This window comes from Cyprinodon tularosa, unplaced genomic scaffold (genome assembly GCF_016077235.1).
Source record: "Cyprinodon tularosa strain WSP-4 unplaced genomic scaffold, ASM1607723v1 ctg503, whole genome shotgun sequence".
NCBI classification, from domain to species: domain Eukaryota; kingdom Metazoa; phylum Chordata; class Actinopteri; order Cyprinodontiformes; family Cyprinodontidae; genus Cyprinodon; species Cyprinodon tularosa.
This window is the reverse complement of record NW_024039234.1, coordinates 308896-322126: the sequence shown is the minus strand read 5'-3', so window position 1 is coordinate 322126 and position 13231 is coordinate 308896. Positions and strand designations below refer to the sequence as shown.

General features: G+C 37.4%; 1 protein-coding gene across 2 annotated transcripts in view; it reads right to left on the bottom strand.

Moving 5' to 3' along the window:
* Positions 1-3848: 3848 nt before the first annotated feature.
* Positions 3849-13231, bottom strand: part of LOC119795214 (phosphatidylinositol-binding clathrin assembly protein-like) — a 50337-nt gene continuing 40954 nt past the window's right edge. For both annotated transcript variants that reach the window (XM_038303090.1, XM_038303091.1), the window contains 7 exons: positions 11946-12059; positions 11833-11863; positions 11031-11172; positions 8329-8352; positions 7694-7750; positions 7482-7601; positions 3849-3925 (listed from right to left, as the gene is read on the bottom strand). In XM_038303090.1, the coding sequence (XP_038159018.1) occupies positions 3911-3925; positions 7482-7601; positions 7694-7750; positions 8329-8352; positions 11031-11172; positions 11833-11863; positions 11946-12059 (503 nt within the window). In that variant the 3' untranslated portion in view covers positions 3849-3910. The remainder of the gene's footprint in view (positions 3926-7481; positions 7602-7693; positions 7751-8328; positions 8353-11030; positions 11173-11832; positions 11864-11945; positions 12060-13231) is intronic.

Below are 13231 nucleotides of genomic sequence, written 5' to 3'. Positions count from 1 at the left end.
CAAATCACCTTTAACAGTTTATGTTGTTCTCCAGATGTTGTACAGGGCACCTTTGTGAAGTAGTAACACATAGATATGCAACACTTAGATATGACACAACTTCACTATGTTGTCTTACTATTGACCAAATCATCTAAAGATTTTTGACTGTTTCTTGAGGTTCAAAGGAGTCCAGTTTTCTACTAGCAATGCGTAGATGATAAAGTGGCCGGTGCCTTAGTTAATGTTTGATTTTGCACATCTACAGTTAGGCTCAAAGTTATTTATACACCTTGCAGATTATAAAGTGATGTGTTATTATTGCCAGCAGGAATCTTCTGACTTAAAGCATTAACTCATTGAGTGAATTAAAGGTCCTGATTTAGAAGTTGAAACTATCTACAGAGAGATGGCAAGGAGGTCTTCTAACCTTAGAGATACACCGCAAAAACATCTGTGAAAATTGTTCTACAGCAATCTTTTGAGCGATACATGTTATTCCTTAGAAAGAATACTTTTAAAGTAATGATAAATCTATGTCTGGGGTATTAAGGATTGTTTCAGCTAGGCAGAGTAATGTCTGCGGAGTATAAAGGCCTTTAAGAACTTTATTTCATGTATCTTTCTCTTATACAGTTTAGTTGCAAATACCACAGTTGATATAAAACAGTTAATGTTTTTATTTTGCATTGTTAAAAATAAAGTTTCTGGAAACCGCTGCATTGTGGTGGATGACTGGGATCTTGGTTTCTGATGGTAAGACAAGACAACACCCAAACACTGAAGAAACACCACAGAATGTGAACCAGACCAAACACAAGTACAGTACTTCGAACCACAACCTCCCAAGATACTGCTGGCTTGATATGAAAAAGGAGCGAGCATTCAAACACGCGTATTGAAAATAGCAATGCTTTAATAAAGAGCAATTTTTACAGAACTGCAATGTCTAGCTAGTTGGGTGTTAACCGGCATTGACATCCACAGCGTTTTACAGGGATGCAGTCGTGATAACTGGGTTTGAAGGGGGTTACTTGCAAGTTGCATTTATCCATGCGAGGCAACCTTCAAACAGTTACAGACCTGACATCGTAAAACACCTGATGATGAATGTCAAGAGGTAAGTAAAAAAAAAAAAAAAAAAATCTCAATGAGAAAGTTCCTTAACATTTTCCAAACACACCGGTAAGAGTGAGTTCACACTATGGTCATGCTTTTACCGGGCACACAAGCCAATAAAAAGACGACACATAATCATGCAAAAGAGACAGTGTTGTTTGTCTTTAGAAAATAAAAGAACCAAAGAAAAGAATCCTTGGAGTTCTGATATCATCCATCCTTCGTGACCTTGGATAAGAAGCTGCGCTTTGATGATGACTTTGGTGCAAAAAATGTTCCTGTTGCAAAGAGGACAGACCCCGTCCTGTCCTCTTTTTTTTTTTTTTTTTCAATGAAGACACTCTTGGTATTGACCAGTTGTGATAGTTTTCCCGTCGACCCCAACCCCCCCTCCCTTCCCGCCGCTTCCATCTTGAGATGGACACAAAGAGCACAAACATCGACCCAAGCCCACCCGCCCATCCCTGGATGATGACAACTTCAAAAGTACAACCATTCAAACATAGATACAGCAATAAATTGTCCAACACAGTAAGTCATCCAATGGGGCTTTGATCACGTTCACAGAGAGAGCACGTTTAAAAACACATGAACAGTATTACCTATATACAGAGGGGGAAACAGTAACAGTCAGATCCCAGGATGGGTTGAGTTGTGAAGCTGAGAAGCTTATTGGAGAAAGCTTTCAGCTCAAGGACAAACCACTGGAACAAGAACGATGGAGTGTAACAACAGCTAACTTGTCAAATAGATGGAACCTTAAGATATCTGCCTGCTTGAAGATGATTTCTAACACATCTCTGCTGGTAGTAGAGTCTTAGCTGCAGGTAGCCCGGTGTCAGTTGAACTTAACCTTAAATCACTACGCCATTATACGTTTGGTCTTCTCTAAAGATTTAGTTAGAAATCACCTGCTGTCTGAAGAGTCCGGTTGGACTGCATTCAGCAGGCAAAAGATCCTTAAGCCGCCTACAACTAATGTGTTGAACAGACTCAGACAGTCACAAGAACACTCAATGCTAAGTTAGTACGCGCTACCATGTCGCTTAGAGACTTTCCATCTCTAACCGAGGAACATGACCCTGTTAATCTCTATGCGAAGGCATGTGCACACAAACACACACAGTACATGTACATAGAACAAACATAATCAATAGAAAACGACCTTACCCCAAATCAATTATTGCCCCTTTTCACTGTACATCCCAGCAATGATTTTAAGGTTTTTGTGCAGCAGAGCATTGTTCCTTCTTCGAAGGTTTGTGCTATAAATATATGTATATATCTATTATCAGACTGTGCGTCTGTCTTGACCTTGGATCTGCCAGAAAATCCACATTAGCGTTTAATGCCTCATTAAGGCTCCTCGTCTCGGGCTGCCTGGATTGATCTGTGCGCCATCACTGCAGGCGTACCAGGGCTGTGATCACAAGACATTACCCTCAGCCGCTTTCTGATGGTCGGGTGTTCACTGGACTTCTTGCAATGACCTTTAGCTATCCTAATTGTATAAGGCTTGATTAACAAAAGCCCAAATCCTCTGGGTAAAGGTTGCACGTGAGCTGGAGTCGTTGCCCAAATCAAGTGTTTCTGAACAAGTCTAAACATGTAACTAATTTAGGACACAGAGAAAACCACTTCTGATTGGCCAGACTTAAAATCCCCTTCTACGTTTCACTATTAGAGCAGCACAGGTATACAAGAGAAGGTTATAAAATAACCAGGAAAAGTAAAAGAATTCTATACAGAGAAATGTGGACAAATAAAGTACGCTGTGTCAGAAGGGAGCTTCTAAACAGGCCAAAAGTGGGAAAAGGACAGTTAATGAGGTTTTACAATATCTCACAGTTGCAGAAGAGAAAACGAAAAAAAGGAAAAACAATGTGTACAGCATGTCCCCAAATAGCAGAGTTAGTATGAGAGGTCTGTTTACATCCAAATGCAATAGCTGGGTCTGGCTCAGTGCTTTCATCGGTTAGTTCCAGTGCAGTAACACAATGGCACCTGGCAACACAGTTGTGACATCAGGTACCAAAAGATAATTTATACACATCCACACAGAGTTCACACTCTAAAGAGCTACGTCCATCTACAGTCAAACAGGCATACTCGAAAATCATTGTTTAACGCATTTAAGACCAAAAAAAATGTTGATGCAGCTTGCAGAAATGTATAAAAATAAAAGCAAACATCTGCACACACTCAAACCCCTAATATCAAGTCATGAACGACAAGCAATCATGAACCAATCGGAACAAAATGCTAGGATCATCTACGCAGAAACACACCCTTGGCAATAGTTCACATTGAGTAAAGTGCCAGCAAATGGTCGAATCAGAGAAAGGGATGTTTGCCCTCCAAGTTTGATTCACATGTTGGATGCGGAGAGATGCAGGTTAGTCTTCATAAAGGTTATTAACACGAGAATTGGCTCAGGAGAAGGTGAAGAACTTCCATATAGCTGTCAGTCTCTTCAATGTCAGCATAGGCTGGGATTGCCATTTGAAGAGGCCAAAGATAAGTTGCGTTGAACTGATGAGGAGCCTCTGACTCTCCAGGTTTGCACTCATGGGTTAAAGACAGACTAATCTGTAAGCCACGTGGAGAATAGAAGGTGAAGTAACAATAAATTGACATCAGTATTTCATCTTCTCCTAATCCTCTGGTCTGGTCCTTCCATTCCCTCGACATTCTTTCTTCGTCCTGCACTGGATTTGGTTATATACTTGTGTTTGCTGACAGCTCTTTCATTTCGATCTCTTTCTCTTGCCTCTTTTCTCTCAGCTTTGCTGCTATGGTTACAACATCATCTCTACATGAAGTGCATCTGTAGAAGGCAAAGAAGAGAAATGAGAGTAATTCAGTCCAACAAAACAACTCATCATGCATTCAGGCAACTCGTGATAGTGTAAACACATTCCTTGCTGCAGTGCCAGGAAAACAGCTTTTTGACCCATGTTTCCAATCGTTTTAAAACGCAGTTCCTCAGAAATTGAAGCAGTCTTACGATTTAATCCTTTATCGCTCCAAACATCCAACCTACTTGTTTGTGATCACCAGTCTTACATTTTTCCAGTGTTCTTAGAGGAATATAAAGGAAGTTTGTCTTTGGTGAGTGGTTCTAATGTGCGTTAATCCTAAATGAAATAAAATCATGGCATTTACAAAACTTTAATTTTGAAATATACATGATATGATAGCAATTATTATTTTAGAACTCCAACAAGTAACAAACTAAAAGGCTCAACATTACTAAGGGCTCTCCTACCCATGTGAAAGTTTCCATAAGATACACATATAAGTCTGTTTTGTTTAAATTTCCTTTGCTGGAAGCATCAAGGATTACCACTCCTCTTTGATGTCTGTGTCGGAAGTTTTTTTACGACCTAATTTGTGAGCTGTTGACTACAAACATTACTATTTGTAGTAATCTGTAAATCTTTTATCTGTCATTACCAATCCTGTATCATAACCCCACTCAGATATATATATATATATATATATATATATATATATATATATATATATATATATATATATATATATATATATATATATATATATATATATATATATATTAAGGGTGTGCAAAATAATCGTCATGATGATGCATCGCGATTCTAATTTTTTTTTTTTTTTTTTATAATCGATTCTTGAAGGCAAGAATCGATTATAAAAATAAAAAAAATGAACAAAAAAAAAATACATTAACGGTTGGCGCACATCTGCCAAACCAAGTGGAATACAACTTCCAGTCCAGCAGGTGTCGCTGCGGATGTGTTGACGCCCGCTGCCTTGTGTCACAAGCATGTCCGGCTGCGGGATACTGCGACGAGTCATTCATAAACAAAATATGGAGGAGACTGAGAAAATTGGCCCCCCCGGCTCCATCACATTTCAAGTAAGTTTGTATGCATTCTGGCTTTAAAAACAAAGAAGGTAAAAATGAAATTGATATGATGCATGTAATTTGCAAAAGGACCACTGAGGCCATGTAAGTGGCACTGATTATCCTTATTTTGTTATTTTAAGTTTTAGGAATCCTAAGATCTTTTTGTCAGTGTGTCCACGCCAGTAATAGTAATATTTGTGTCCAGTATTTGTTTTCATGGCAACACCTCCAAAAGCCATTTCAATAAATACAGCTATGTATGAATTCAGTTGCTTTCAGTTATGTATCAATTGGAGACACGATCCAGATCATACCCAGCCAGTCAGCCACTGGTAAGGGCTGTATCTTTTTCTTACAGTGTTCAGTGAAAATATTGCAATGCATCGCGATGCATCGCAATTGTTCAAGTGTCGTGATAGAATCGCATCATAGCATGTGAATCGAATCATGACTTCTTTGCCAATACCCACCCCTAATATATATATATATATATATATATATACAGTGTTGCGCCTGAACGCGTTCATTGAACGCAAGTTCATGAACTCGTTCATATTTTGGGCGAACGTGAACTGAACGTACTGCATTATTGCCTGATGAACGTTATTGTGAACTCGTTCATTCTGGTGTCTGTGAACGGCACGCTCTCTCAGTTCAACTCTGTTCAATAGGTTGCCAGATTTCTATAAAGCCCTCCAGGCGAAACCCCGGCTAAATCACACCGTTAACAGGCCTTAATATGTAGCTGGAAAAACACCCAATCTGGCAACACCAGCTACCAGTGTCGTAGCCTACAGCCGCGTGCGTCATCAAAACAAAATGCAGCGTGGAAGCAACAGCAGCATGGAGGCGACTTAAAACAGGTTTATGACCAGGTGGTCGGTGAGGATGATGGCAACAAGTTTGCCCACCGGCTTTCAGTAAAAAAATCCGCACTTCAGTAACCTTAAATTCCTACCTTAGCCTGGTCCCTCAGTTTGTGTTAGTAAAATCTTCTTGAGCGGAGGTTTTCAACGGGATCCGCGACCCCTAGAGGGTCTACGGAGGTACTGCATGAGGGTCTGCATGGTTAGTTGATATTTTTATATTCCCCCCCTGCATTTTTTTCCCCCCACTAATTGAAATGTCTTTAAATACTCATTAACATGAAATCAACACACTGTAGTAAACAGATACATGGAGGCAGAAGATGTCTTTCAGTCATCAATGCTCACATTCAGCGACACACAGGAGCTCTTTCAAGCTGGACACCGTTTCCTTCACAACACCTGTCCCATCAACCAGGAATCAGAATCAGAAAAACTTTAATAATCCCAGGGAGAAATTAATTTCTTTACATTACTCCATCTGTAATAGAGTGACTATAGGACACAATTTCATACAATATATATAGTTAGGGGGTCCCCGCTCCATCTCGCCATCAGTTTGGGGGTCCTTGGTCTGGAAAAAATAGAAGACCCCTGTTCTTGAGGGTTTTACTATCCATGTAACTTGTTTGTTAAACCTGCCTGGTATAATTTTCCAGGATTCCTTTTTAGTATGTATTGAAATGGAATTTCAAATGGAATCAATAATTACTCATAAAAAAGACCATTCAAGCAGCACATTTTTCCTGATGTTTTTGAGAATACACTGTAGGGGTGAAAGCTGCAGCTGCTGCTAGTGTGAAGTGAATGGACAGCAACAAAGCATTAAAGCAACAATGGGGAAATGCTGTCCCCTCAATGCTAATGTAAACCCTGGTTGGATAAGGATTCAAAACTGGATATGAAGATGAAATCTGACGCACAGTTTCAGTGTTACAACTGATAAAAAAATTGCCGTCTGTGGTTCTACAGTAGGCTATGGTGTAATTGAGCAATATATGAAAAAAAAAAAAAAGAACTATGAACTAGTTCGTTTTTTGGAATTGTGAACTATGAACTGAACTAGTTCATTTTAAAATGTGTGAACTGAACTTTGAACTAGTTCACGTAGAAAGAGAACTTTCCCAACACTGTATATATATATATATATATATATATATATATATATATATATATATATATATATACACAATCCATATCCTAACTTTCCTATATAATCTGTATATAGCTTCCATATATATTTATTTGATTGCCCCTTGCAATTACTCTCTATTTATATATACCATTTGCAGGCTTGATTATTTACATGTGTACAGAGACTATGCATACATAGTCTCTGTACACATGTTTACACATGTAAATAAATATTTTTATCCCGTATAGCACTTCTGGATAGATGCAAACTACATTTCGTTGCTCTGTACTTGTGACAGTGTAATGACAATAAAGTTGAATTCTATTCAATTCTATTATATTAGGAAACGCAAGGTTTGGACAACAGTTCTTGAGGCCAAGTCTTTTCTCAATATTTTTTTCTCTGGAATCTTGTGTTTTTGTAAGTTAGTAGGTGGTGGAGTTAGTTAAACTGGCATGAACCTAAAGCCAAATGTATGTGTCTGAATTACCTGTGTACCAGGGATGGGTCCAAAAGGATTGGTGGGTCTCAGGACAGGCTGGTTGTACATGACAGGCTGTGGGGGTAACATTTGAACGCCCCCCATTTGATGACTCATCTGAGGGGGGAGCTGGGCAAAGCACAGGTGAGAACAGGATGAGCGTATTTTAAAATGTATTTTATAAATGTGTTTCTGGGGGGTTTAACAAAGTTATGCTTTACCATTCCATACACAGGCACTTGGGGTGTCGTCATAGGAAAAGCCACTGGTGCTGGAGCCTGTACAGAAAAAAAAAAAACATAAAAAAATTAAAGGTCAATGAATCTTATTATGATACTCCAATATTAATACTTTTACAATGCAAGTGCAATATACAGTGCATATTAAATAAATAATAAACTGCTCCAGTGAGGATTGTTTTAAATATTAAAAGCACGTTTTGTAGTTAACTTTTAAGCTGTTATTCAAAATACTTCTCATGAAGCACACATTTCTGTATTGAATATGTTTTTGTTTTTCCTGCGTAATATTCTTATTTTAAATGTCTACGTCAGCTGTATTAAAGGGATTTTCATCATAATAAACCTAAATAAAGGCATTAAACTGTCATTCATTACAATGTGTTGGCTTATAACAATATAAACAAAGTTAATCAAATGAATGGTTTTTTGAATTCTATTAAAAAAATGTTCATAGGTTTGTAAAAAGTATAGTAAACATAAATTGCCTTTTACCAAGACATCAGGAAAAAGTACATTTAATAAAGTTACCTTTAAGTTGACAGCAACAATATGCCACATGAGTTAAGAGAACAGTTAAAAACAAAAAGTTTAATAGAAGAATTAATTAAACTTACATATCCCGTATAGATCATCCCATTCTGTAGAGATAAAAGAAAAGAGAAAACTGTCAATTCTGGTCCTCATACTTTAGGTTTAAATTGCACCATCTTTTAAAATGGCCAAAAGTGCAGCAACTGAACCTTTGTCCATTCATCATGATATAATCAGTTCCGCTTTGTATTCAAGTCTTGCCTCTGGCTTTCTGAACCATTTCCTTACAAAATGAGCAGTTAAAGTAAAGAGCCCATTTGGTCCAAAAATTATGAGGATGAAACCAGACTAAATGGAAGAGACAGGGAGATATTTACAGTGAAGCACAAAGGGCAAATAGGGATAAATGATGGTGTCTTTGATGGTTCAAGGCTCTGTCAAGAAGTCATTTTTGCTATTTATATAATTTTAAGAGAAAACGGTTATAAGCTCTCAAGTACTCAAATGATTGGGACTGTTCTGGATGCATCATCAATCTACAAAAATAGCAACATAAATAGACTCACAATACAATGAAATTAACTATATTTTCCAAGAAATACCATATCCTTACAGTATTCTTTTTATCTTATAATCTTAGAAAAAAGCCATCATTAACCAGAAATATTGCGCTTGTGGATACTTTCTCCCACATTCAGTTTTCTTGACATGGTAGGTTCGCATTTTGACTCTCACAACCTACAGTTTTTGTAACCCCTGAAAATAATGATTTTAAAAGAGTAAAAGTAAAGAAATTTGCAACTTAAGTAGGAGACTTCCAACATGGGGAGTTCTCAAGAGAACAGGGGGGCTCTGATTGGTCAGGACAGAAAGTACAGTGAGGCCATAAAAGTATTTATTCAGCCACTGATTGTGCAAGTTCTCCTACTTAGATTAATGAGAGACGTCTGTAATTTTCATCATAGGTACACTTCAACTATGAGCGATAAAATGAAAATAAAAAAATTAAATCCAGGAAATCACATTGTAGGATTTTTAAAGAATTTATTTGTAAATTAAATTAGATGTACATTTTTTTCTCATAATTACAAGATATGATCTCGTAATAACGAGATCTTTTCTATGTATTTGGTTATGATTACTTGAGTCAGTAATGAAGCATCTCTCAGAAAACTGGTCTTCATGATTTCTTCTTAAAAATATCTGCATCTGTTACACTGAACAGTTCTTTATACCCTGGTTTGCCATGATACGCGTTGGAGCCACACTCCTGTTTTTCTATTCATCAACAAAGTACCCAGCTTTAACCCTGGGATTACTACATGTGGAGTAAGCATGTAGCCTTATGACCATACGTGGAAATCCCTCAATAGCTCCATTAAATACAGATGCCGTATGGTTTTAGTTTTTCATATGAATTGACATGCCACATAAAGTTAGAACCTGGTTGTTTTAAATGATTCTGAAGCCTCAGCTGTACTCCTTGCACATTTAAGATTTTGAGATCGGCATACAGTTCTTTTGGACATCACTAAGCCAGCTGGAATGCATTTCAGATGCATTCATTTACAGCCGTAAAGCATGCTGCAGGAGTAGCGGGACTTTCATCAAGTCAGAGTAGAGTGGGCTTTTTTACCTAAACAATTCTAAAGACTTATTGCACAATGCTGACAAACTAAAACTAATTCCATCCACATTGAGGAAACTCAGTATTTCCCAGTGTTGCATACCTAAAAGGAAATAAAAGCAGATTAAATCTGATAACCGACTCATTGTTCACATTTCATGTAGCTTAGCTCGGCAATGAATGTCCGTTATCATCTCCTAAATAATAACATATTATCTTGTAATTATGAGAGAAGATCTCATAATATTGAGATTAGGTTTTAATAGTTACGAGATCTGTATCTTTTTTCTTTGGTTCATGCAATACGCTTCCGTACTGGGAGCCTGAGTGAGGACTTTAGAAGTGGGGTTATGTGCTCTATTTTCTTAGTTTTGGTGAGAACACAGGCAGCAGCATTTTGGACCAGAAACTGTTGTCTGACTGATTTTTTAGGCAAACCTATGGACACTCTTGCAATAATACATTTTACTTAATATTGACACATATACATTTTCAAGGCCCTGCTGAGACATTAAACCTGGAGATGTTCTTTAGTTTGTAGAAGGACAACTTTTTTGCTGTCTTTATGATCCGAGGACATCATTGCACATTTGGAGTCTGATTGGTGCTTTCTATCTGTATACACTGAAGCTGTGCATTAATGTTTGATCGCTCTTCATCTATTTCAAAGACATTATGTTAGTTTTGCCTTGATTGAGCAGACAAACATTTTGGCAAATTATTGCATTGATTTCTTTAAGCATTTACCCAGAGCTGAAATGGGTTTCCTATGCTTGCAATTCCAACTCCTGACTTGCAATGAAAGAATGTGCCTCAGTTGATGGTTTAAGACTTGTACTCATAAGTCAAAATACCAGCTAGAACAGTTTTCTTTATTTTTATATGGTTATATTAGTTCCCATCATGGTAATAAATGTACAATGGAGAATATGTGCGTACACAAGCAGGAAACTAGAAGGCTACCACCTGGGAAATGATGTCACTTCAACATCCTAGCTGAGAGTTATGTAGTTAATGAAACATGTAATTAGATATGTACTGTTTTAAATAGAAAACTTAAACTGCAGTGGCCAGATTTGAACCCATAGAAGGCAGGACTAAGATAATGTTAGGCCAAATATTGCAGAAGTAGGAGGTGGAATTAGAGCTTAATGTTACCATCTGAGGGACCGCCATGGGTGCAGGTGCCATGTGATGAGCAGCATGAGTCCAGTTGGTGTTGGTACACATAGTCTTTGACTGCCAGCCACTCCCTCCTGTGGGTTTCTTCTCCACTATCTGGTTCCACTGGAACTCTGGCCTGATGCACACATATGGAAACACACAGAGAACAGGGCCACACGTACAAGTGCATTTTATTACATCACATCATCAAGAAGTTAATTTATATTACACGAAAAGTAATACATTTCAAGGATGAATGATGATTACTGGTTAGAGATAATGCAAAAGTAAAAAATAAGGGTGGTTAGATACAGATTTGTAACGCTGTGACCTAAACTAGTGGAGTCCATAGTTCAGAATGGAGCAAAGAGCCACCACTGCAGACGAGGTGAAGGCCACTATTAGAGCAAAATGCCCATCCTTAAACCTTCTGCAATGACTCAGGCTAATCGCCTCCATGCTGCAGCAAACCGATGTAGTTATCCAACCAAATGGAGCAAAGTCCAAGCACTATACATATACTAGTGTGTATGAATTATGCTTTATGAACAATGTTACAGTCTTGTGTAGAATTTAAATATCTTTAGAAATATATATTGGGTTTCACTTAGCTTTAAGCTTTATTTATTAAGTTTGAAAGACATAAACACTTGAAATGTATTATTCTATGTTATGAATTAATAAAATATTAGTCTTTTTCAAATTTTTAAAATGCCATTCTAATTTGTTCAGATGCACCAAAGTCCCGTATCACATACAGAAAGGACAAGTTTATTTTTAAGCTGAGCTTACTCACTTTTTGGCTGGTGTGCCCCCAAACTGCAGGTCTAAGAGAAGAAACAGAAATTAAATTTCTCAGATGGTAAAAGTGAAGATGAAAACATGGCATCAAGGAGTGATTTTACTTACTCCCGACCAAGTTTGCTAGTGAAGAATCCAAATCATTGGGCAGCATTTTACCAGAGTGTAATGGAGCTCCAGGGCTGTGAATCTGAGTAAGTGGGGAAGGCTTTAGCAGGTCTCCTGATAAAAAGAAATAAATTAAAGGATAGAAGAGAGCAAACAGGTACAGGATACAATCCAAATACAAAATAAATGTGCAGCCTATCTAGTTCTTACTGTTTGTCTGTGAGCATATGGGAATCCCAAAGGTATGAATAATCATTACTATAATTTCATTGTGCAGGGTTGTGAACACAATAATTAGATTAGTTTCATTGCTAACATCAAGAAAAAAAAATAGCAACAAGCGCATAGCATCCAAGAACACAGATGAGTGCAGAAGACTGATAAAGTTTGAGATTTTAAACTCAGGCATCAATGTGTAACATAATGTTCACCAAAGGGAAAAGCAAGGATAGCAGCCTCTAGCTTGAAATTAGGTTCTAAAAGGTTTTTCTGCGGAAGAGGAGGAATTCAGGTCAAGGGAAATGTTGGAGAGCAGTAGCTTGGAGATCTAGCAAACAGGCATCCTATGGAGATATGTTAGGAGCTCCTTTACAAAAGCAGCCTGCCACCAATTCACCACAGCCTCTAACCAAAAAATATGATTTGAAAAACTACAATGCAAAAGTCAATCTAGAAATAAATGAAAAAAATCTTAAATTAAGCATATCTAGCCTTAATTTAAGCAGCTAAATATGATGATTTCCCAATGGAATGAGTACTCATAAAATAATTAGATAATATGCATTAGGACAATGCAATTGTTTTTTTTCTTATTTTAAACGTAAATTGTCTTATTCCATTGGCAAATACCTCACCTACCTCCTCAATTCAAGACAAAATGCACTTATTTTCAAAAATAAATTTTGCATAGTAGAATTCTGCCATTGTTTAAATGTTTGCCCAGGATTGTTTCTTTGACGTGCACACTCGTATAGCAGCAGTATAAGCAACCTTTAGGTTAGGACGTCATACAAAGGTCCTTTAACCATCAGAAACATCCTCTTATCAGATGGTGTTGTTTTGTGCCATTCAAAACCTTAAAGTGTGCCTTAATATGAATATTATATAGCCTCCTCATTTCACTTTATGGTAATACTAATGCTACACATAGGATGCATGATAGGGAAGTTAACGTACTGATATACAGTCAGTTAGCACATATTTCTTTTTTTCGATATTTAAAGATGTTACGGCTTTTACCTAGCCTATAACAGAATGCTTTGCTAATTATTTGCCAGTGTATGTGT